The sequence below is a fragment of the Marmota monax genome, unplaced genomic scaffold (assembly GCF_021218885.2).
Source record: "Marmota monax isolate L192 unplaced genomic scaffold, Marmota_monax_Labrador192_F-V1.1 WCK01_AAM20220418_F8-fsc00020, whole genome shotgun sequence".
In the NCBI taxonomy this organism is placed as follows: Eukaryota; Metazoa; Chordata; class Mammalia; order Rodentia; family Sciuridae; genus Marmota; species Marmota monax.
The window spans coordinates 4,190,152-4,216,148 of NW_026692912.1; the positions used below are offsets into that span (position 1 = coordinate 4,190,152).

The 25,997-nt window shown below is 50.2% G+C and overlaps 1 protein-coding gene across 7 annotated transcripts in view; it reads right to left on the bottom strand.

Moving 5' to 3' along the window:
- Ptpn3 (protein tyrosine phosphatase non-receptor type 3) overlaps positions 1-25,997 on the bottom strand; it is a 148,609-nt gene that overhangs the window by 20,323 nt on the left and 102,289 nt on the right. For all 7 annotated transcript variants that reach the window (XM_046451393.2, XM_046451395.2, XM_046451399.2 and 4 more), the window contains 7 exons: positions 23,138-23,272; positions 20,678-20,854; positions 12,817-13,003; positions 12,639-12,716; positions 11,542-11,598; positions 10,362-10,518; positions 7,656-7,816 (listed from right to left, as the gene is read on the bottom strand). In XM_046451393.2, coding sequence (XP_046307349.1) covers positions 7,656-7,816; positions 10,362-10,518; positions 11,542-11,598; positions 12,639-12,716; positions 12,817-13,003; positions 20,678-20,854; positions 23,138-23,272 — 952 coding nt within the window. The remainder of the gene's footprint in view (positions 1-7,655; positions 7,817-10,361; positions 10,519-11,541; positions 11,599-12,638; positions 12,717-12,816; positions 13,004-20,677; positions 20,855-23,137; positions 23,273-25,997) is intronic.

The window sequence follows — 25,997 nt, forward strand, 5'->3', positions numbered from 1 at the left end:
CAAAAAATAAAAAGCTAAAAGTCCAGATTTGGAAGAACATCCCTTCATCTACTTTTAAATGAAAATTGTGTATTAAAAAAAAAAAAACAACATACACGATGGTGATTCTAAACAGCAGCACATACAGAGTGTATACGGGGTGTATAACACACAATCCTGTGTGTGTGCACTTGTGTATGTGTGTGTACCATACATGAGCACGAACACAGGAACAGGTATGGATGGATGCACACCAAATTGTTATCTGTAACTTACAACAAAGAAAAAACTGAATGGGATGGGAGTTGGGAGACTTTTTTACTTGGGCTATTTCTGAATGATGATAATGAGAATGATTATTTTTTTAAATTCATGACTGGAGTGAGGGCGAAAAAAAGAGAACAAATCTATTTATAAAATACAAAATTTTCCGGGAAAGCTGGGTGAGCAAATCAAAAGCCAAGACTTCTTTGGATTTAGGAAGTCCAAGAAAGCCCATCGTGTTTACATCTGCTCTGCAAAGGTTGGCGCTGAACAGGACTGACGCCATTCAGGGGAACAGGATTCAAGCGCATAGTCTCAGGCGTGTGAAAAGGTGGTTTTCAAGGTCCTTCTCTGCCCATGGGCTGCTGGGTCAGCTGGGTGTACGAACTTGCCCTGAGACGGGGCTGACAAGAGTGGAGTGGGACGTGCTGGGAACACGGGCATGTCAGGGACGGAGCAGTGACTAAGGCGTTAGGACACTGGCCAGATTTGAGACAAGACCCATAAAGTAACTATTCCCTGGAAAAAAACAGCATTTGTTTCCATTATTCCCAGGCTGCAGGTGTGTAAGGCAGACAAGATCTCCCAGTTGTAGATCCCCTAAATTCTGTCATCTTAAAATGGGAGCAGCCAGGGGTTGGGAGGCAGGGTCATGGGGACAAGCACTTAAGAAATCACTTGGTTTTATGAATAATTTTTTTTTTTTTGGTACCAAGGATTGAATCCAGGGGTGCTTTACACACTGAGTCACATCACCAGTCTTTTTATATTTTTGAGACAAGATCTCACTAAATTGCTTAGGCCCTGGCTAAATTGCTGAGGCTGGCCTCGAACTAGCAATCCTTTTGCCTCAGACTCCTGAGTCGCTGGGATTACAGGTGTGCACCACCATGCCCTGCTGAAAATATGAATTTTTATGACCTAAAATGCATGTTCTCACCTATCAGAGTGAAGTTCTAAGAAGCTCTGAAACTAAGGGTAAATTATGAAAATCTTGGGCCGAGAGGGGTTGCTAAGAAACAGCAGTATTTAAACTGTAATATCAGCATCTCCAGCTCTGGCCTCTGAAGACAAACAGCTGAGCAGAGGACCTGGCGCTGTCTGGCGCTACACCGCCAGACACTGGCGGGGTGGACCGGAAGGCCTGCTTTGGAGTTTAGACATCTCTGCTTTGCGCACGGTTTCCAACATCAGAGAGAGGCCCCAGGGGCTCCCATCCCTTAGCTCCTCTCACTGAGCCAAAGCCGTGAGATCCAGTCGCACCCTGGACAAGGGCTGCAGACACGACCAGCTCCAACAGGGACTGCGGCAGGGTGGGACCCGGCAAGCAAAGGACACCTCCACCAACCCCAGAACAAAGCGGGCTTCTCGCTGGATTCTGGAAGGCTGAGAACTGGAGAAGGGGGAGGCAGGAGAACAAAGGGAGGGGGCCGAGGGGACCTCGGGCAAGGGGAGCGCAAGCAGCAAGAACAGTCCCTTCCATGCCCCACAAGAGCCAGAGCCAGCTTCAGCCGTGACTGGGACTCCCAGTGACTGCCCCCTGAATCAACTACGCCATTATCTCTGTGGGAAGCCTGCTTGTTCTGTTCACCGCCATGAGCCCCGAGGGCAGCACTGTGCCTGGCACACAGGAGGTGTTGGGCAGTGGGAAGGGAGCATGGGGTCTGTGGCTTTAAAGGGGGTGCAAACCACGTGAACGAAGCTGACAAAAGATGGCAGTTGTGGCTTTCTTGGACGTGGTGCTGTGGAACAGAGCTCAGGGCACTCACCTTTCACAAAGGCCCCAGGAGGTGTCTTCCGGGTGCCACTGGATGGACGAGCTAACAACTCACGACTCCCAGGGAGCCTGTCCACACTGGGGACATCCCCTTTCTTCATATCGACTCAGCCAGAGGTCTCATGGTCTCAAGGGCACCTGCAGCCTCTACCTACTGTCCAGGTGTGCTGCGCTGACATGGTTGTAGTTATTTGGGGATTTCATTATAGTTTGGGTATTAAATGTCCCCTGAAGGCTCCTATGCTAAAAGCTCCGTCGTTTTCTAGCACCAAAACCGCAAGTCAAGCTAAACTATAAACCTTCCCTCCTTTTAGGTGGACTTTGTCATAGCAAAAATGGACACTTAACAGAGACCTTTGATAGTAGTGGTCTTTCAACGTCCAGTCCCAGATGTACGTTCTACTGTTGGCGTACTCCCAAGTACACTGGTGGCGTCTCCTTCACATACACACACCAACGGGGCAAGTCCTAGCACGTGACATGGATGCACAGAATGCACACAGGGTCGTTCAAGGGCCCCTGTGTGTATCTATCTATTCCAGACACACTAAATTGATACTTTTTTAAAAAATGAGAAAAAAATGGCAAACCATTTTTTTTTCTTTTCCTGTGTGTGTGTGTGTGTGTGTGTGTGTGCGTGGTGCTGGGGATTGAACCCAGGACCTTGTGCAGGCAAGGCAAACACTCTACCAACGGAGCTATGTCCCCAGGCCAGGAAAAACATTTAAAAAATATTTTTGGTGAGGGGTACTGGATATTGAACCCAGCGTGTTTACCACTTCCTCAGCCCTTTTTGTTTTGATAGAGACTCTCTCTAAGCTGCCCATGTAGGCCTCAAATTTGCCATCTTCCTGCCTTAGCCTCCTGAGTAGCTTACAAGTGTGCACCACCACACCTGGCTTTATGTGCACTCTGACGGGTGGGCTCTACTCTGGAAGGTACCATTGCCCTCATTAATTTTGACCTGTGTTGATTTAAACCTCTCACAGTTTTCGGGTAGTTCCTACAGTGGCAAGGTAGGTGCCAATTAAGGAAGCACGGGTCGGAAAAGAGAAGAATGGGTTTTGGTAAGGATGGACGATGCTGAAGTGGAGGGGTGAGGGTACACGAGTGGACAGGACACTGGGTGTCCTGTGGCCGCTGCTCTAATCCGTCAATCTGGGGAGGAGGCATTCCCTTGCAGTACTCTTCATTTTCTATCAGAAGGAGTCTTCAAAGAGGTCTTAACTAAGAGTGGGCAAGGAGGCAGTTGCCCGTCACGTGGTCCCTGGATGGCATGAACACAGGGCTCTTTTGTTTGCTGGAAAGCTGGTTCTCAAACAATGGACAGCTGAGCATCAGCACTGAGTTTTTATCCATGAAGCCATAAACCAAACGCATAGCCTTGCCCTGGCTTCAACAGAACTCCGACTCGGGGCAGTGTGGGTGAAGCCACAAGCTACTCTTGGGAGGGAAGGGAGGGAGGGAGGAAGGAAGCTGTGGCGAACGGGTACAGTCCTCAAGGAGGACAGCGTCCTGGATGTGCTGCCGACAAGGACCTGGCAAGAACCATCCTACAGAGAAGAAAACCCGATCTTGGCTGAACAAAATACAGCATTTGAGGCCAGTCACAAATGCTGCCCAACTGCCCAGTGTCACGATAGGGGACGGACAGCTCTGGAGGTTGGGTGGAGCTGGGACACGCCTGTCAGTGGTGAACTGCTGCCACCAGGGGACTAGAGCTGTTTGTTTGTAGGTAGGTAAGTGTTTGAGCCAGCGTCTCACTCTGCTGCCCAGGCTGGTCTCGAACTCTGGGATCCTCCTGCCACAGCCTCTTCAGTGGCCGGGACAACAGGTATGCACCCCCATACCCAGGTGGATTTTTTTAAAATAAATCATAATTCTGGCTCTATCTCTGACTAGGTATGTGACACCAGACAACCTCTTTGCCTCTCCCTCTCCTGATTCTGATCCTGGGCTTGTGGCTGAGTGGTAGAGTACGTACCAGCTCTCGCACCAAAAATAAAATAAATAAAAAATCCTAATAACTCTGGCTGTCACCTGTTTCACAGAACTGCTGTGAGTACTGGAACAACATATGTGAAATACACGTGGTAGATCCCAGAGTACTCCAGAATGTTGATTATTATTAAGTGTGATTTTGTTACAGCTGGGACCAAATGCTTTCTGGAACACATATGTAATTGTTTACTGAAAGCCATGGGAGGGACGAGGGAATTCCCTCAATTAAAAAAAAAAAAAAAGAAGAAGAAGAAAGAAAGCTTCAGAGCAAGCTTCCAGGAAGCCAGTGCTCCAGGAGGGACTCTGTCTGCTGCCCCAGGCAGGTGATTTGTGTCACAGAGTGGGTGAGGAGGACACCTGCCCATGGACCCTGCCAGCGATCAGCCCCACTTCCTGCTTCTGGGCACAGAGCACATCAGTCAAGCTGCCTGTATGCCCATGGCACTGGAGGAAGAGTAATGGGGACATGGCCATGTTGTCTGGGCACAACAGGCAGGACTTGCAGGGTTCCAAGCTCAGAGCCCTCTGACCACTTCTTGTACAGACTGGGCATGCTCTTGGAGCCTCTCTGTTTACAAATAATAATAGCTGTTGTTACTTTTAAAAAATTTTTAATTAAAAAATATTTTTAGTTATAGTTGGACATAATACATTTATTTTATTTATTTATTTTTATGTGGTGTTGAGGATCGAACCCAGCGCCTGGCACGGGCTAGGCGAGCACTCTACCGCTGAGCCACAACCCCAGCCCCTGTGGTTACTTTTTATGGTGTCCTGATCATGCACCAAGCAATGAATTAAGTGTTTATCTCATCTACTTCTTCCAGTTCAACTCACGAGACGACCTACCCATAGATGAGGACATAGAGGCCTCAGAGGTCAAGGGAAGGGAGTAAGGGGTAAAGCCAGGATTTAAAGTGACTCTGGCTCTCTGTGACCTTCGCTAGGCTCTGTACCCTAGAAACAGCCCTCAACGGGCCAAAGCATCTTTTAATTTCCAACGGCTACAGAACAAGCTCTAGAGTTGGCTGCCTGGGCTTAAGTCGGGCTCTACCTCTTACAGGGGGCCCTTTATCTGAGACTCGGTCTCTTCTCTATATGATGGGGATAATGGCTGGATCCACACAGAGCTGTTCAGAGAATTACGTAAGCCGACACCTTCACAGCCTGTGGCACTGGGTAAGTGCCCACTAAAGTGCTCACTTTCGTACTAGTTTCCTGTTTGATCTAGTGTCCCTTGAACCAAACTGCTCTAGCAGCTGTGGAGGACATCTGCATGTGATGCTCCAGTGACCCTAGGGCTCCTTGGGAGGCCAGGAGAGACGATGGCAGAGGCAGAGCTCCCACCACAGAGCAGATCTGCTTTTATCTGCTTGTATTTTGGAATTCTGCAAAAGAGGCTATGTAAAAAGAAGGATTTCCTACTTAATTTCTAGAAAATTTACAGACGAAATGAAAAAACGTGTGTCCACACTAAAATTTAACTCTCTTACGGATGTATACGTTTTCTGCTTCTTTCTTCTGCTACTTTCTTACTCTCCACGAGTAGACTAGGATGGGCGGCAGGGGGCAAGGTCCTGATAGGTTTCCACCCTCTCCTCTTCACATCAGCTCCTGCATCAGAACCTCAGCTGACCTTGTTAAAGTACCAGTATCTGGTAGCTGTGGACAGTGCCCTAGTTTAACAAGCTCCCCAGGTGGCTCCCATACAGGTGGTCAGAGGTCACCCTTTGAGAAACACTTTTACAAAAAGATAGGGGGTGGCAAGGCCTTTTAAAACTTCTTTAAAAAGTTGATGAACACTCTTCAGGGTCCATAGAATGGACACGCCCATATGGGAAATACATCAAAGCAGAGGCTGGGCGTGGAGGAGGCCTTAGGAAGCCGGGACAAGGTCAGCCTTAGAGCTTTCCCCAGGCCCAGCCACGGCACCATATCAGCCAGAACAGCTCTCCCTGGATCCAGGGCCCTCCCTCGTCTGGGGCCAGCCAAGATTCCTGGTACCTCCTTATGCCACCTGACCTCTGTGGCCTTCAGCTGAGCAGGACCTCCTGAATTCCCTCCCCTTCTCACTTAGTCCCATCCATCCCTTATTAATCCCACATCTTACCCCAGGGACCACCTGGAACCTTTTCTTGCAGCTGCCCTGGTATGAACTATTTGTGTAATAAAATCTTACCCTACCTTGGTCTTCAGCTGTTTCTGACTCATGATACATATCGACCCCAAACACACCAAAATTAGATGGTGAGTTCGTTGTAGCCAGAAACCCCCTTCTTCCCTCGTTATGACCCAGATCTAGCATTAGGCCCATGGGAAGTACCTGCCACTGGCTGAATGGGTGATCGACTCCATGGTGCCTCTTCCCTCCCCTCCTTCCCCAGTATTAAAACAAGAAGGATAAAACTGAGATCACCAGCAACTGGGTTGCGAGTTCTTCCTTCTTTTATCTACTTTGGAGAGTGTTTATGTTATGTTATGTCTTATCCAGATTTCATTTCCACAAGATAGGAACTTATTTTTTTGTTTTATGTTACCTGTCAAGGTAGCTAATTAAAAGTTTAGAATTCCCTATTGAATTTTTAGGGAATTTATCTTTGCCTTCTGGGCTATGGGTTTTGCTCTCTGCTGCTGCTCAACCTGTTTTGCTGTGGTGTATTTTTATGTTTTGTGCCCTGCACCACCGGGAGACAGACCTTCCTCTCAGAGCTGTGGCTTTGCGTCTTTGTTTGATATTCAGGTTCCTCCTGCTTTCTTGAACCACTCTGCAGTCACATGCACCGGCCAAACTTCCTACTTTTGCTTCTGTGACTTTTTAATAAACGCCATCTGTGTGCCTGAATCCATCTGAGATGCTCGTCCTTAATTTATGAACCCAGACTCCGAGTGCTGTTGACCAGGCTCTGGTTTCTCGCTGGCCTATTTTGCGTTCCTTTGTGTTCCTTCTACTCTCTCAGTGCGTGAGCTAATCTGCTTTCTTTTACCTTTAAATAAGTTTGGAAGATGGACGCACCCTAATTTCGATCCCTTAAGCAATGGACATCTTTGGTTTGGTAAAAGGCCTCGGTGGGTGCCTTTGTCGGCAGCCTCACTCCTGGCACCACGGATTGTGCCTCCTGGGGAAGATGGGGTCTGGCTTTGGTTTCTGTGGTTGAGATAATGGGGTGAGGGAGAGGCTGTGTCCTCATGGGAAGATGCTAAGTGCTCGGATGCCCAGGGCGGCTGGGCCGGGGGTGAGAGAGCTGGCCCCACTGCCCCCCTGCTTCCTTCCACTGTGGAGTCTGAGCTTTTGTGCTGGTAGTTAATCAGCTCAGAGTCCTTCCTCCCCAGTTGCTGACACGTCCCTCCAGGTCTACCGAATGCTATTAGAAGAGGGCGAGACTGAATTCAGCCATGGCTGAGGTCCTCATGGGCCTGCTGGACCTCATTGCTGTGCTGCTCCACCCCTAGGAGATGGCCCATGGCTGTGGCCTGTGGCAACTCTGCCGTTTGAGGTTTGTGAACCGCAGTCATCTCGACCGCAGAACCGAGGGCTTGTGTCTTGCCTCGCCCGGAGCCGCTCAGTGGCAGCAGGGTGGCCTCGCAGGTGCGTGGCATGGCCTGGGCAGCGAGGGTCAGCCCTGGTGCCTCTTACCTCAAACTGGATCAGCACCGTCCCGCTTTCAAGGCCTTTTTTTAACAGTTCCATGGATCCTTCCAAAGTGTCCCCACCCTCCGGACACATGGGGAAAATGGTTTCTGGGAAAAGCTGGTTCAGTTCATCTTCAGATTTGATCTCGGTGAATGAGTGGACAGCTGGAAGAACAAGACAGAAGGCGTCCGGCACTTTGCTACTGGTTTCCCCGCCAAGGAGGACCCTGCAGCAGCTGGGCACAGGTGTTCAAATGTCTTCCCGAGTGGATCAGCACGTGGTGGTGACCACCTCCACCGAGACCCCGTTTCCAGGTGAATGACCCAGTATGTGTCACTCACATAAACAACATCTGATCTCTGGTTAGTTTTACACGACTGCGTTTAGTACTCGCGGGCTTTTTCCCCAAAGGTAAGGAAAGGAGGAAGAATGTTCTTAGGGCAGATTTTCTCATTTGTTCTCTGACCTTGTTATTTTCCCACCATCCCAGTACCTCTCCCTTCTTGGGTCCTTTTTCATTTATTTCCCTTAAATGACATTTTCCCAGGCGCTGGGGTTGGGGGAGGGTCCCAAGTTCGTGCTCGACAGCCCAGTCTCTACGTGGGAAGCTCCCAAGGAACATCCTCTGTGCTTCAGTCCAGCTTCAAGATCCACATTCTCCTTTCACGTCAAACTCAGCAGGGGAAGAAATACTTCTACTTTACCTGCCTGTATCTACTTTCTCTCCTTCTCCCAAGCTGGAGACTTTGGGATCATTTCTGAATTTTCCCTTTTCACTCAGAAAGGTAAGTCACTCCCTCAAAAGCCTTCAGTGGCTCCCTACTGCCTTCAAGATCACAGGAAGGGGGAGGAAAACTAAACACTCGAGTTTCCCCACAAAGTGGAACTGAATCCTCACAATTCTGAATGTGCTGTTGTTCGTCCCGTTTCACAGACAAGGAAATGGGGCTCCTGGGATGGGGAGAATCATTAGGGTAGGGCACGGGAAATCGGTGTCTGTCTGACTCTATCGTGGACCACAGCTTGGCTCTTCTTGTACTATGTGACTTTGACCCTATCTACAGCTTCCTGTGCCAAAGTTGACTTATCACTTTTTCTTTAATATAAATACTGGGGATTGAACCCAGAGGCACTTTACCACTGTGCTATATCCCTAGCTCCTTTTACTGATTTTTGAGTCAGGGTCCTGCTACATCGCCCAGGCTGGCACGGAACTTGTGATCCTCTGGCCTCAGCCTCCTGAGGAGCCGAGATTCTAGGGGAACATTATGTGCCTGGCTCAGTCCATATTTTCTTACTTAAATGCTTATGTTAGAAATAAGCTTAACATTACGATCACTGGAAATCCGGCAGCCCTTGCTCTTTGGCTCTGACGGTCTCTATTCACTGGTTTTCCTCACCCCAAGAGGCACCAGCCAGGGGCCAGTGGAAGAGGCCTCCCGTGCCCACTGGGGACGCCCAGGTCTGTGTGATGGAGGCTCCCCACTGATTCCTCAGGCTCCCATCATCATGTGGCCTTACCAGTCACGTGGCAGAGGGAAACTTCTTCACCTGGGATGTGGTTTCCCTGTTTTCTATTTGGGGTAACAACACCCACGTCACAGGGGAGTCGTGAGAGTGGAGGAGGATACAATGGGAAGCCACTGACCCAGGGCGAGGTCCTCGTCTGGCATGACCCAGACACCAGCTACTGTCCTGTGGACCCCCACTGTGTGCCTGGCAGGCTGCAGGGGCATAGGAGGGATCAGAGGTCCCCTACGGCCTCCCAAGGAGGTGGGTTCATGCTGGCTCTGGGCTGGGAGTTCTGCAGGGAGCAGAGAGTGGCAGGGTGGAGTTGCCCAGCAGGCGTGAGCCAGGGTAGAGCCGCGTGGCTGGGGCTCCGCAGTCACACCTTCATCTACCACCAGTGTTGAAGGCTGTCGGGGGACTCACTGGTCTTGGCGTGTTATTCAGAACAACAATGGTAACTCCTTGGAGGCCCTCAAGAGATGACACTTGCCAGGCAGTGGGCAAGACCCTGTCTCTAAATACAATAAAAAATAGGGCTGGGGGTGTGGCAGAGGGCCCTGAGTTCAATCCCTGGTACCACCCCAAAAAAGAGATGACACTCAATAGAGGCCTTCCTTCAAACACCTTCCACAGCCCAGACAGCACCCAGTGTAAGTATCCTTAATCTTCACAAGCACCCTTGAGGAGGGCACTGTCAAGTCCTCAAGTCCCTCTAGGGGAACAGAAGTGCAGGCTGGGGCTGTAACTTGCTCAAGGTCCCTAAACCTCAACCAGGAGGTGGAGTCAGGAATCTCCGGGGACATTTGGCTCCACCCCTCTAGCCTCAGGGCCTGCCCAGCAGACCTGAGCAGGTACCAGTGAAATCCAAGGGATCCTTGGGGAAGGGGCTGAACACGTGACCCTCCGCAGGACCAGGAAGATAAGAGACTGATGGGGGCTAAGCTGTGCCTGAGCTGGAGGAATCCAGGGCTCCAGCCTGGAATAAAGTAGGTGTTGGAGCTGCCTCTCTTCAGAGCACCAGCCTGGAGGGGTCAGGCTCTGGGGAGGAAGATCTTCACCTTTTCCCAGTGAGAAACAAGACACTCTCATTGCTATGGGAAAATTCTCGATTTTCAGATGCTGGCTACACACCCCATGTTTTCCAACCACAGAATGGGCTGGACAGTGTCCCCGTGGCTCCCCCCCAGCAGGCACTGTTACCTTTCCTCCTGATCACCAGGGCCAGCTCCCTCGAGTGGGACTCCCGGCTGGCTTTGATGAACATCACCACCTGGTCATGGGTGTGCTCGGAGATGTCCCGGCCATTGATCAACACGATCTGATCCCCTTCGTTCAGCTTCGGAATGCAGGTGTCCGCCTGCATGGAGGAGAGCGAGCGTCCGTTACCATGACACCTCCCTCCAGGGGCCGCGGGCTCCCTGGTCCTGGACACCTGAGACTGCCACCACGTCACTGTTTTACCCACTGGTACGGGCACAGGGAGGTGGCCGTGGGATTTTAAAGAAGTGCTGCTCAGAGTGTGAGCTAGGAAGCAGTTCAGCATAAGGCCCGAGACGGCTTCACTCTGGAGGTGCTGTTAGAAAAGGAGCCGGCAGCTGGAAGTGAGGGCGCAGCCGTGGCTTGCGAAGGGAAGGCCCTCGTCAGCACCACACCGGGGGCAGGAGCCGCTGCGGGGCGATGTGATGAGTTTAAGAGCACAGGAACCCCCAGAAACCACGAAGAGCAACACCAGGACAGCGAGAGGCTTGGGGACAGACTGCTCAAGAGTTAGAACCCCCAGTGGGCCCCTTCTTAGAAGAGACTCTGATGTTCTACCACTTTAAAAAAGCAAACGATCACCAGGCAGCTTCAGAGCGTGACGGACCCCTGAGTCTACTTGTGGGCATCCGTCCACTGTGCCTGTGTCTGAGCACCGTGTTGTGCTGCGTGCCCTCCGCATACACAGGCACAGCAACTAGAAAGAAAAAACGCCAGAGATGTGGAGGGCTGCGGTGGTGCTGGTGGGGAGACGGTGGGAAGGGGCTCAAGGTCTGTGATCCTGCTCAAAGCGAGCACAACGGCAGACTCTGCCTCAGTGTCCCCCCCTCCACAGTACTTCTCAAAATTGAATATGCACACAAATCACCCAAACGCGGACTCTGGTTCTTCAGGCCTGGGCTGGGGCCAGAGGCTCTGCTGTCTAACGAGGCCCCCAGGTGACACGGGTGCCGAGCCTCCAGGGCCCACAGAGCAGCAGGGTTTTAGCAAACCCAAGTCCCGCTCCCTCCGTCTGCCTGGGGGGACTTACACCCCATTGCCGCAAAAAGAAATGGGACAGGCAGAGACCCGACAGGTGTTGGGGAAGCAAATGTGGAGACCACACGGGGACACGTCTACTTACAGGTGACTCAGGGTTGATCCTTGAGACCACAAGAGGCATCTTCTGATCCACTCCGCCCTGTCAATGTGTCAACGTGAAACGACACTGAGTAGTTCACAGCGACAAACAGGTAGACACCAATAAAGCCAGTCTTCTGGCCTGTGGGGGCCTCAGACCTGGACCTGTGCTGCTCGCAGCCTGTGGCACCCCTCTCAGAACTAGGGAACGCCCTGTTGGCTTCTCTGCGGAGGGGACATCAGAACTGTTCAGAGGAGTCCCAACACCCCCACTGGTGATGAGCTGAAGAGGGTACGAGGGGCCTGTCAGCAGCGCTGCGACCCCAGAAGGGCCCCGCGAGCAGCCAGAAACAGGAGCTCTCAGGGCGGGCAGGTGAGGCCTCAGGAAGGGTCATACATTGTGTGAGCAGGGCCACTGGGTGCTGAGAAAGATGTGCACGAGGGCAGCTGGGGACGGCTGGCAAAGACCAGCTGCCCTCACCGGCTCCAGGGCAGGGGGTGGCGGCTGGTAGGTTGGTGGTTGGAGGGCCTGGGAGCCAACATTTCAGACTTCATGGGAAAGAGGCTCTGGAGCAACTGCTGAACTCTGTGCCACATCCCCAATCTGCAAAGGGACGGGCCAGGCTGTTCCCACCGTACTGCAGGAACAGATGGGATCCAGCCTACAGGCCACCATGTGCAGACTGCTCCAAGGCGCCCAGAGGATGGGACAGGCCCTGCACCTTGGAGAGCTGTTTTCTCTTATCAGCTTTAGCAATGCTGTGGGATTCTCTTAATAAGCCTTTTGAGGGGGTAGATCTGCTTGCCAACCAAGTGCCTTCATCTCTCTGAGCCTTACTATCCATCTGTGAGGTAGATTTAAAAATACTGTCTTCACCGCTTATTTTAAGAGCTCAATAAGGTGATATAAATCTAGTGTGCAGCAAGTGTTGGGCACAGAGGAGGTAGCAACAGCCTCGGTCACATTAAAAACTCCCCATCTGGAGGGCTGAGCCAGTTTCCCTATGCAGCTTAGCTATGCAGCACATTTCTAATGGAAATTAAAATTCACCTCAAGTGGTTTCCTAGCATAAACCTACCAAATAAATACACATGACATACCTTAAGATTAAATCCAAATTTTCCATCTTCATCCGGTGTGATACGGACCAAGACTAAGTAGCTGTCACCATTATCATTCTAGAAAACATTGGAAAGTGATCACTTACATTATTGCCCTTCCAGTGGCCCGTTCACAAGGGTGGGTCACTTAGGCGTGGCGGGACCTGGGCTGGCTCACCTTGTCACAGTAGTATTGGCTGGCATCCTCAGTGGACCCTCCCTTGGTCACCCTGTTGTAGTCCTCTAAAAACTGCTGGTCGACCCCATCAGGTGAGCAGGAGCCTGGAGCATTTGAAGACGGAGACACAGAACTGGATGACTTCTGGGTCAGGCAGCTTTGTGCTGGATTGTTCTCGGATAGACTCCTTCATTGTGGGGAAGGAGGAGATATTTTAATAACTGGATTAATGTTATTAATGCAAACATCACCAACTTGTTTGGGGACCAATGTCATGGATCTCTGGAACCTTTGAGCTACAAAGGTCCACTGCAGGGGTCTGGCCCATGCAGAGTCCTCCGGCCACGCCTGCCCTGGTCTGGCCTACATACAGCACATTAAGTTTGGGGGCAGAGGGACAGGAGGGCAAGTTGGATGCATGAGCTACTAAACACTTGGTTTCCCTTCCATTTACATTTTGCTGGGCAAAATGTGTCCAGCTACTTCGGTGATTTAACTTTTTTTTTTTTTTTTTTGAGATGGGGTCTTGCTATGGTGTCCAGGCTGGCCTTGAACTCCTGGACTTGAGCAGTCCTCCTGCCTCGGCCTTCCAGGTGCTGGGATTACAAGTGTGCAGCACTGTGCCTGGCTCTAGGGTTAAGTATTGACCCAGACTCTGCCAGGCAAGGCCGTGCAAACGCACATGTCCCTGTATCCTCTGAAGGACACTCTCCTTCCATCTCATTCTTGCCGACAGCTCTGCTCCATTGGACCCCTGGCCACCCAAAGGAAGCGGGGTGGCGGCTGCATGTTGAGGACAACTAGCATTCCTAGTTTATATCTGACTTCCATGGGCTGCCCTCATGAGCTCCTGTTTTGTCTTTCTGTATTTAACGTGGGTTCTCCTGGACCTACAGCTCATTGTCCTATATGGCAGCCTCTGTCACACATGGTACTTATATTTAAATAACTTAAGATAAAAAGTCAGTTCCTCAGTTGTGCTGGCTACATTTCAAATACTCAATGGTGCCTTCCAAGCTGGTGGGCAGCCACAGAACTTTTCTCACATCACAGAGGTTCTGTTAGACAGTGCAGTCTTGGACAATTACAGATGGTTAGAACTGACCAGGCCTCTGTGGTCATCTGCTCCAACTCCACCTCACAGATGAAGATGCCAAGGTCCAGAGAGGCTGAGTAACTTACTTAGGGTCACACGGCTTTCCCCTCACACTCATTCTGATGGTCCTGAGTGTTCCCTTCTGCTTTGCACAATGCCAAGTCTGCTCTTTAGACTCCTGTTTCTAACCTCACAGGACCACAGATCAACCACCCCTGCCATCAGGCTATAGGACAGGACGCTCAGTGTCTGTATTGCCCACACCGGTCTGTGGACCTCACACAGGTGTCTCACAAGGCACGGGAGTATGGCTTCTTCCCCCATCCTACAGACTCTGCCGCACCCCAGTCTCACCCGGGGAGAGGTGAACGGAGAAGGCTGAAACACCAACGGCGAAGACGGCGGCCCCACCTTCACTAACTGTTTACTTCGAGGCCTTGTCCAGGGCTTTTCATTAATACCATCTTCTCTCTTTCCTCAAGTTCTGATTAGCATTTTCTTGTTTGTTTGCCGTGCTGGAGATGAAACCCAGCGCCTTGGGCCTGCCAGGCAAGTGCGTGCTTGCTCTAGCACTGAGCCATACCCCTGGCCCAAATTAGCTTACGTTAAATAGAAAATCTGTACCTATTCACACAGAATAATTCGCAATCTCCATTTATTGAAGAAAATATTCAGCAACAGACCAATGCAGAAACAGCTCTATGGAGGGGAAAGATCTGGCTTGTGGTTTTCCTGCTGCTGGCAGGAAAAGGGTGTTGGGGCGGGAAGGCATTTCAGGAGAGGGTGTTGGGAGCTGAAGTTGTATGCTGGGTGTGTTTCCACACTGACAGTGAGACTCTGATTCACTTAAAAATAAGATTTCAAAATTTGCCCCCAACTAGGGCAATGTGGATGTTTTACTGGTTTTTTTGTTGATTTATGTTTTTGCAGTGCTGGGGGCTGAACCCAGGGTATCACCCAGCTGGGCAAGGCTCCACCCCAGCCACACCCCCCCGCCTCTTTTACTGCTTACAAGAGCACCACCCGATGGCAGCAAGGGCAACTGCAGAAGCCAAAGGCGTAGGAGATGCTATCTCCAGTTCTAGCGATGCCCTTGAACCTTTAATGGGAAGAAGCTGCTGATATCGTGCGCATACTTCAAATGTCTGCAGGAGTCCAGGGGGTGGGTGAGCCGCGGGAAGAGTGAAAGGCAGGCACACGAACAGAAAAACAGGGCCGAGGGGCTGGGATTGTGGCTCAGAGGTAGAGCGCTCGCCTAGTATGCGTGAGGCGCTGGCTTCAATCCTAAGCACCACATAAAAATAAAGATATTTTATCTGTCTATCTATAACTAAAAAAGTAAACATTAAAAATAGAAAAGAAGGGCCGATGAACAAGCAAACAGACTAATTTCAATTAAGTGGTATTAGTGAATATTATGGTTAATTGAAATGTTTTCTAAATTTGTGGGTTTTATTATATGAGATTTCAAAATATTTTTCTCTTGCCAATATAAAACTCAGTAGTCTAAAAGGGCTCACGGTGCTAAATAACACTAGTACGGCTACTACGACTAGTACTAGTGGACTTTCCAAATCCATCCCGTGCCCCAGAGCATTTTCCAATAGGGTTGGAGGTGACTTTAGATGGTAACTTATGTACACAGATGGCTTATTTTTGTCCTGACCAGCTGCATACAGAGGTTCCTGCAGGGTCCGGTGACATTCTGCTTGGTATGCAAGACGGATGGACAGACAGAAAGTAATCAGACAGTGGCAGCTAGATAGAGCACTTGGGGCAAACACGCTTCCTCCCTCTCTGGGCAGGATGTGGGTGCCACTGAAAGGGACAGGGAGGGGAGATGCCCCGTGAAGCCGGATTCCAAGGAAGTTACTGTGACAGGAGCAGAGAAGGAGCAGGATGCGGGAGGCGAGAAGATGTGGGTGGGTGAAGCTCGTGACGGGGAGGAGGAGCAGAAGCCAAAGCCCTGAGACAGGAGGGAGGGGGACACCGAGGAGACTATCCCTCTCCTCCAGGAACCACGGTGGCCAGTACGGTCTGGACCATGCCCGTGACCCGGGGGAAAGAGGGGCAGAGCCGGATTGCCAGATGTCTAAGAACTGTAAATACAACAGGCATCACAAACAAAGCCTTGGGAGAGGTCATTTCTCTGAAGATCAGAAATGAGAAATGGGAAGGCTTCCCACGAAAGGAAGACAGGGCACGATGCCCTCCTGCACCCGGTTCGAGATTTGCGTTCGAGGTGGAAGAAACAAGACGAGAGACTGGATGAGGATGGTGAAAGACAGACAGGGGCAGAGGAAGACCGACGTTTCTGGCAGGTACACAGGGGGCTTAGAGGCAAAGCCTCCCTCAGCCGGGCGCAGGGGAAGACGGAGAGCCCAGGTAAGGCGCGCGGTTGACATGTAAATGGGCAAAACCCAGCAAAGGACAGGCAAGGTTCAGGGACGCGAACGCACTTCCCTGGCTGGTGCCCCAAGAAGACAGACGGACACAGGTCCTCTCATGCTCCTGGATCTCAGGGACTGACGTACACTCGGAGAGGGCAGAGGCCACAGGAACTGGGATTGCTTAACTTGGAGAACAGGAGCCAGAGCCCTCAGGTGGATCTGGAAAGATGCCACACCTGTGGCTCCAGGGGACTGAGGCAGGAACCTGTACACCAGGTCAACATCAAGGTGACATCCAGCAGTCCTGAAGGACAGTTGCCCTCGGTGTCCATGGGGGACTGGCTGTAACACCCACCAACGCAGACACCAAGTCTACAGCACTCCCGTCCCTTACATCAAATGGCACGGAATTTGCACGTAACCGATGCACATCTTCTCACAGACCCTAAATCACCTCTAGTTAACCTGTAATACCAAATGCAACGCAGACGGCACGTAAACAGCTGTGACACTGTATTGTTGGTGGAATAACGAGAAGGAAAACAGTCGGGACATGTTTGGGTAGAGACGCAGCAACCCTCACAGGCCTAACTGCACGTTGGACATGCAGGTAGTCAGCTGGGTCCATGGAGGCAGAACCTGTGGACAGAGCGGGCCCGCTGCCCTGGCTGCCCTGACACCCAAGTCCAGACAGAGGGTGCGGCCACGCTGCAGGGGAGCTCCCCATCAATGGTGGGGTCCTCAGGCCCTGGGGGCCTGGATGACAAGGCCAAGAGAATTACCCACTGTCAGTGCCACTGAAGGAGGAGATTCCCAAGGTCCCTCTCAATGCAGGGAGGCTCTGAAATAAAAAGTGACACCTGCCCCAGACCTGGCGGAAGAAGTCACGCTCGGGGGAATAAGCAGAGACTTCTTTGTCTTTAAGCAGCAGTGCTCTCGGGAGGGGTATCTGTGTTGGTGACATGATGAAGTAAGAGCAAGAGGTCTTCTGAACACAGCCTCAACTTGCTCTGGGCCGAGTTTCCGGGGGCTTGGGTGGGGGGTGGGAGGTGGGGTCCCTTTCGCTATTATCGCCAGGAGGAAAGCTGACTTCTCTGTAGAATCTGTTCTTCCCCTGGAAGCGAGGAAAGGATCGAGAATGGCTGGTAGAGCCGTGGGGACAGCAGCCACGAACGGCCTGCTTGGGCCCAAAGCAAACTGCCAAGGCCTCAGAGCCCCAGAGTAAACTCTGTGCCACTGTAAATGCGGAACGGGTGGAGTGAGTCATGTGCGGGGACCGTGCTCCACAGCCTGGGTGGAGAGCCAGAGCCCAACCACTCCTTTTCTCTCTTGCTTCTTTGTCTTTAAGCAAGTACAGAACATTACACTTCATGCTTCCTCTTCAAAGAAACCCTCCTTGCCGCCTGTGGTATTATTCATCTGATTTCTCTGACAGAATGCTGCTTTTTGCCTCTTAACACAAATGTGCTGTAGAAAACATGTCAAACTCTTCTTAAACATTTTGCAAATACTCAGTGAAGTAACCAACACAGCTCTTCTCACCAAGTACAGACCAGCCTGCCCTCCTTGCCTGGGGCAGCGGAGGGTGCCCCCCCCCCCACTCTCAGGAAAGCTAGCGGCCTCTGGAGCCCCAGCAGAGAGGCTTCCGACAGCAGGAAGAAGTCCCCTGCCTAGCGGAGGTGAGGGCGCTGGTTTCCCCAGTTTCCGGGCCTCCTGCAACACGTCCACTCACACCCAGGGTCCTCGCCCCTGGCAAAACCCCGGCAGGAAGGCTGTCATCAAATCACCCTACTTTTAATATTTAGATGCAAAATAAAAAGTGTTCTTGGAAGAGACCTCGTACAGGGTCTCAGAGAGGCGTTTCAGAGAATCAGGGTGTACTGCGCAGGGGCGGGCAGGGCCAGAACTCACTGAAGTCAACAGGCCTGAGGAAGTGAGCTTTCATTTCATAAACTTAAATGTTAACAGCCCTTGTGGCTGGTGGCACCCCTGCTGGGCCGTGACGGCCTAGGTGTACTACAATTCCATGGAATGCGGACCCGTGGGAAAATCTGACGTAGGACATGCAGCCGTCTGGGCTTCCCTGAACCCTGCGACAGTTCTCCAAAGCAGCAGAGCCCCATAGTGTGACCATGGAGGCTGATAAGGAGCCATAGCCCAGCTGGTGCCTGAAGGCAAAGCTCTGTCTGATGTGATTCCACATTTCCCGCTCCATGGTCAGCAGAGGATGCGGGACCCAGGACCTTGGAGCAGCCACAAGCCACTTTTATGAAGAAGAGTGGCATCTCTCCTGCACAGGCCCACCCCACACAGTGAAGTGACAGAGGGAGCTGGGCCATAAGGCCCCGAGAGGCCACCCCGGTTCCATAGCCAAGCAGCCAGGTGAGAGGTAGGAAGAGCTCCAATGGCAAGCCAGCAGCTAGTCCCCAACTTAAAGGTCACTTGTGTTTGAGAAGTGTCTTTTCCACTTGGAGGCATTCTGGGAGTTCACTCCACATTCAGTGAATAATAGAAAAAAGTTTCAGTCTAGAGTATGATCAATGGCACTTCCTGTGACAACTGGAGTGGGCTACATATGTGCCGTCCCACATGAGAGCCACCACCTACACGAGGCTCGACAGAGCATTTCAAACGTGGCCTCTGTGACAGAGGCACTGAATGCTGACATTTTATCTTGAATGTCCATAGCTGGTGGCTACCCCAGTGGGCAGTGAAGGTCAGGGTGCTCTATGATCCCCCATTGGGGCTGCAAACCACAGCAGGAAGCTCTGACGCGGGGAGGGCACATGGGTTCCCGGGAGCCCTCGGGCAGTTCCCTACACCCGCTTCTCCTTCAGCCAAGCAGCAGAGGAGTCAAACTGGCTCTGGTCACGCACACCTGTCCTCCTGCCTGTACTTCTAGGTTTGCTTGTGGTTTGCAAAGCCACAAGGGTCACCAAAGGAACTCATACCCATTCTCTGTGGCTTCCACAATCATTTTAAGAAAAGCATCATCAAGCTCAGGTCACAAGGAAATAATGACCATAAGGATTATTTATCCAGAGGCGTTAAGAATGAAGGTAAGTGGAAGACCAGACCATGTTTGCTGTGGGTGGGGTAGAGGAGAGGCAGCATCCCTGCACGGGAGTGGGGAGGAGATCTGCAGTTCACCTGCGAGTGCCTAGGCGCCATCAGGATGTGCCTAGTGCCCTAAGCCTCCAGCTTCAGCGACAAGCATGGACAGATTAACACGGAGCCCGCTTGCTAACCCTCTGCTGTGAGGGGCAGGCACCGCCTTTCTGTATTTTGGTCATAGGCTGGGGCTTAAGAGAATGGACACCTAAAGACTAAAGTTCATTTCCTACCAGTGCATTCTTTCCTGTCATACTTTAACCTAAAAAGTCATTTAATTTATGACCTCTGTCTTGTCTACTTCAAAAATGACTTAAGAGGGCTGAGGTGGTTGCTCAGTGGTAGAGCACTTGTCTAGTATGTGTGAGGCCCTGGGTTTGATCATCAACACCACATAAAAATAAAGTTATTGTGCCCACCTACAACAAAAAATAACAACAAACAAACAGAAAATGACTTAAGAGAGCTTACCCTAAAAATGTACAGATAGATAGAATTGTATAAGAAAGGTAAGGAAGGAAGAGAAGGGGCTCCATCAAAAACCTGGGCTAAGGGAAGTGAATGCAAGTGAGCATAACACATAGCTCTGAGCTTCCTGGTAAGCAAGGCAAAAAGGGAACTAAGGGTTAGCCACATGTTACTGAATAACAAAGAATTCAAGCCAGTCTTGTAGAAGAGACATACGTTTCCTGGCCTTATCAATGAAGGGAATTTGTCACATTAAAAAAGAGTGGGAAATAGAGGGATTTAGAACAAACTGTCCTTGACAAAATTTGACAATCAGGGATGTTCTATCTAGCATGTTTTTTCCTTCTTACTATTAAACATGAAAAGAAAACAAAATCCCTCAGGGCGTACTCTTGTTCTAAGAAGGCTTTCAGCACTTTCCCAGTGATTCGCAATCACAGCGAAGCTCAAATAGTCTAAAGAAGCTGTAGTTCATACAGCCCTGGAGTCTTCCCCCGCAACATGAACAATTTAAAATGAGCTTTGCTCATGAACTAGAGGGGACTGCGAGAGACTGACGGGTACATGGAGAGTAGGTCTCGGTCACAGATGAAAAGCAGTGTGAGCACCGCACCCGGGCCCAGAGGTTGCCTCCCTATGTAGACCGGCCGCTCTGATTTGTGTTCTCATCCTGGCAGAGAGCAGCCTCGGGAGCTGGCTGTGGGCACCAGCTCTAAAGGCCACTTGGACCTGAGCAAATTCCTCAATAGACAGCCAAGAAGCAGATACAGAAAGAGGAAAGGCCACAGGTTCTTACTCTTGGTGTGGGCTGCGGTTCTGAGAAACTTCGGAATCGCTGTCTTTGGGGGACAGGGAGCCCTTGTAGGTGTAAAACACGTCTTCAGTTTCCGTAATGTACGTCATCTCATTCGCCAAGTTATCAGCAGAGGAGTGGCGGGGCTTCCTGATTTCGTGCCGGAGCCGAGGACTTCGCCTGGGTGGGGAGAGGTTAAGTTCAAAGCGCTGAAAACAAATTCGACACAGAGAATTTGGCCAGGCATAATGATGGGGATCGTGTGCTGGCCTTGCTAAGGAGGCCTGGGCTGATGCTGCTACCAAGTCAGAGCCAGGTAGCTTATTCCTGTTGACCCAGCGTCAAGACGTCATACTAGGTGCCAATCAAAATTTTTCTCACCCATTTGAACAATGTAAACAAAAAGTTTAGGAGCCAAAGTGAATTTCTTGGCAAAACGCAAACCTTATTTCCTTTACATACATCCTTTTGTGTGAATTTCACTTGATCCCAGAAGGGAATGTTTGCTTTTCAAACTACATTCCTTATTAGCCACATGTGGGGAGATGGACGTCCAAGTGTTGCCTTGCTCTTGCAGCAGTAACCAAGTGACCTTGGGCAAGTCCCCTGTACCTGAGGGCCTTCCCTGCACTTACGTACGGCTCCTAAGAATGAGCCAACTGAAGACACTTTCTCAGAATGCTGGGTCAGCACCTGGGCACCTGCAGCAGGTCATCCTGGGCATGCTCTCTTCCCTCACAGTGTTTCCATCTTCCCTCTCTCTGTTAGCTATTTCTCCTTGGGACTGTCTGGACCCCCATGACTTGCAATCTCCCCAAGTCCAGATAATCAATAGTGCTGTGTCCTGTGACTCTCTTAGGAGAGGGCCTATAATTAGCATCAAGAGCTCTAGGGCACGAGGGTGGCAATATCCAGCCCCGCTGTTCTGGATCCCACCCAGGGCTCTCTGGTTCCTGGCGCTGCTGCCAGAGAGAGTTCCAGATAAAGGAAGCTGCTACTTTATAGAGCATAAATGTATCCCTTTAGGATCCTGGAAGATCAAAACATTTTAAATCTTGGAAACCAAGAAGCAAGTCTATCCATCAGATCATGATTTCTGATACTGAAAATTATCTTCACTCTGCTCAGGGCATCTGGCGCCCGGCAGAGGGTCCTTTCCAGCAGGCCCTGCAGACAGCCTATCTCCCTGGCTCTGTCCCAGTCTCCCTTTGTCCTCGGAGATCCTGGCTCAGGGACTCACAGGCTCTCCTGTCTTAAAGCCACACTGTTAATTCCAAGTGGAGCTGGGGCAAGACTTCCCTGCCTGCTTCCCGTCTTGCTGATGCCTGGCCTCTCTGCAGACAGGCACAAAAATGGGCTGGTATCTTTGGGGTCATTATAATAATATAACAGTAACAGAAAAATTCTACCCGGCTCTTTTAAAATAAAGTCATATACAGCAAACTTAAGAAAACTGCTTATATGAATATAAAATGACTATTTGTGGTAATTTTCATGACCCTTACATAGAAGGAAAACTGAGGTCAGAGAGGTAAAAAAAATGAACTTAATCAGCAGAAGAGCTAAGCTCTGCATTTGGGTCTTCCAGCTGCAAACCCAAATGGCCACGTCCTTCCTTTTTACCCCTTCGCTCCAGAGCTAGGGATGGAACCCAGAGCCCTGTGCACGTTGGCAAGGGCCCTTCCACCAGCCACACCCCTACCGGCTCACATCTCCCTCCTTTTTAGCTGCTGCACCCTTAAAAGTTAGCAGCCCCCCACCAAGGGTGTTTGCTGCTGTTGCTGAGGGTCACACAGCCTCACTTCACTTACATCACATATTTTTATCGACTATTTCCAAAGTTTATTTTGGGTGATATTAACAGGAAATGTAAGGCTAAATAAAGTTACTTGTGCTTCTTCACCACAGGACTTCTCAGAGCATTTAATATGCTAACGCACACCACAACTCTAAGAAGGCGTTTCCGCAGGTGACAGCTTCCAAATTTATTAAGACTGAATGTGTTTTTTAAAAAAAAACACAGTTGAATAGGAGGAATAACTCCTAATGTTCTAGTATAGTAGGGTAACTGTGGTTGACAGCAACTGTATACTGCAAGGTGAGTAGGAGAGAGGATTTTGAATGTTCCCAACTCAAAGAAGTGATAAGTATTTGAGGTGATGGATATATCAATTACCCTGATCTGGTCATTATACACTGTACACCTGGGCCAGAACATCACACTGTACCCCATAAGATGTGCAGTTAATGTTAATTTAAACATTTAAAAAAATTTTAAAGAACATTTCAACATCATATACTATAGAAATGTTTAGCTAGGCTTGTAGACTTCAGGAAAACAGTTATCTCTACAACAGCCCAAAATGCACACAAAGACTCTGACTGCAGGCCATCTGTGTTTAGGAATTTATAGGCAGAGAGAGAGCGCGTGTCTGTTGGTGGGTGGCACAAAGGAGGACATACCAGTTGGGGGTGATAGGAGGGGACCGGGAAGGCAAGCTCTTGGTTTCTAGATGCTCCACTGATAAGGACCTCCGCATGGCAGGGTTCCACACCATTCCTCCAATCACCTTTTTGCAATATTGGCTATTTACAGACCTGAAAAATCAGACACAGGTTCACTTTCCCCACTGACACTGCCAGCAAGAAAAGAAAGCACAGCACTCGTGATGAGAATCAGAGTCTCCCCACACTCCTGCCCAGACAGACGGCTGCTCAACCCTAGGTGACACCAACCAGGTTCTCGGGAGCGGAGCTGGAGAAACTGTCCTTAGGAGGGTCCTTTCCACCCTGGCTTTTCCTTATGGTATTTCTTTTGGTAAAAATGTGTTCATGTTTCCACTACTTTAAGCTACCTGGTTGCTTCCAGGATATAACCAAACCTTACCAGATTAGAAGGAACGCCAGGATAGCTCGCAGAAACACAGTTCAAGTAACTTCGAGGGATTCTCACTTTACTCACATTGGCAGGAGTGAAAATATTAACCATCCCTCCGGATGCTCTTTGTCACCCTGGCTGGCAGAAGCTGTCCCTGTAAATCACTGATAACTGACAGAGAACCTAACGATATACTTAGAAAGTACAATTTCACCCGTGTTTATTGAAGGTTACATCTGAATCTTAGTTATACTTAGAGAATTTAAATCTTGGAGAAAGAATTATTTGAGAGAATAGCCTGAAGTTCATTAAAGGCTAACGCTTTTGGTTCTGGTATTGTAAACGTTCAACTAAGTTCTAATGTCTTAGGAAAACATTCCACATATTTCCTTGTGGCCTAAAACCAACCCATCAATAAAAATAAAGACAGACAAAACCAAACTCCCCTTAGAATGTCACATATTAATTTACAATAATAAAGGCCAGTTGCCCTGATGGAAATGCTCATGGGGACATCACGAGGAGAACTTTCCCTCTGAGGTTGATCTACATCAGAAACCACGTGACCATTAAAACAAGGGGAGCTAGCTGCTCGAGTCCCAAGATTAACGTATCAAATCCCCAAAGCCCGTGTCACAGGTTAACGGGTTGACGAGTGTTCCGTTGTCCCGTAAGCTTGGAAAATTCCAGGATGCAAATGTGCAGATTTATGTCTAGGCGTGGGCAACCACGTCACCTTTCTAAGCCTCGGTTTCCCCATCTGTGAAGTAGATGGAGGTGAAGAGAGCTGAAGGCACAGCATGCTGAAGCTGGTCCTGGGGTGAAGGAGTGCTGACTCGCACCCCAGCTCACCAACCCCCAGGCCCCGAGGGACCCCTTGGTGACTAAAGATGGCTGGTAGTTCTTTGACTCTTTGCCCTGTGCTGCCCAAGACAGCTTTAATTGACAAAGGCACTTGCCAGTTCCAGGCCTCAGCCTTGGGAGGACTGGCTGGTTCTGCCTTTGGCTCTTGGAGCTTTGAGCCTCCAAAGAAGAAATTCAACTGCCCAACTGTAGAGTCTACCTGAAGAGGCTGAGGGGACTGGGTGGGTCATTCCACCACACACCAGGCATGGGTTGAGCAAGTAGTTCAAAAGACACCAAGCCTTGGAGATAAACTGTCTTGGACCCTCCAGACAAGTCCAGCCACCAGCTATGACATTCTTATCTATACCACATGGAGCAGAACAGTCCTCCGTCTAAGATCCTTGAATTCCTACCCCACAACATCTTAAAATACAATAGAATGGTTGCTTAAAGCCACCGAAATAGACACAGTTTATTACATAACAGTACATCACCAGAACCCAGCCCCCTGGCTGAGGAGTACGTTTTGTAGAGGAAGAAACTGAAGCACCAAACTAAAATCCAAGTGGTCCAGGGAGGATTTAAACCTGGCTGCTCAGCCCTGGGACTCATGCTGTCTAGGCCCTCACAATGACACCTCGCATCTGGCCTGGACGGCCAGGTCCCACCTAAGTCAATACTATGTACCAGTACATTCTGACTGAATAAAATTGCTTTATTCTAATTAACTCATAAATAATGTCACAACAGTTTTCAGAGGTCACACATTCACACAGTCGCAAACTAAAACCATCTCAGTGACCTTCCTACAGAGCAAGATCACCTGCACGGCTGCTATTCCAAAGGAGGGTCACTGGTGGTCACACCACATGCTTTCACTCTCCAGTATCTTCTTATACTAAGTAACTTGGTCACGAGAGCTGATTTTCCACTTCTTGATCAGATGCCTTCATTTGCAGATCTGTACTGTCACAGCACCTCACTGAAACCTTCTCGGAGCTTAATGTCACTGGGCTTCTGGGCACACTCAAGAAACTATTTTGTCTTACAGAATCAAGGGCCACCAAGTGCTGCTGCTGTGCCAGCTGGGTTCCTGGGAGCTGCTCCTAAATGATATTGGGCCCTGGGGCTCAGAGTTACTTCCTCGGTGGAAGCCCTAGCGATGACGGCAGGACCCAGTGAGTGCCCAGTGCGGGGCCCACAGTCATGCAGCTGCAGGGGTTTCCAGACCTGGCTGCCAGACAGCAGCAGCAGGTGAGCACCCTGCGGACAGTGGGGTTGCCTCTGATGCCCAGCTTCTGTGCTGGCCTGGGTGCAGCTCTCACCCAAGGGACCCTGCTGGCCAGAGGAGCCATGCAGGAAGTTAGGCTTGGGCTTCCATGTGGCATGCTAAGTGTGCACTGGCTTGACACCTAGAAGCACCACCAATAAATTATTCTCAAGACTTATTCAGGGATAGCTACTGAGTGAGTAAATTACTAGACAGTACTGTAGGAGCTAAGAACTTTATATGTGCTCTTGGATCATGGGAAGCCGAGAGAGAGCATTGGGTAATGAGTGGCATCCCTGATACTAAATCTGCCACTTTCTGAGTCTGTT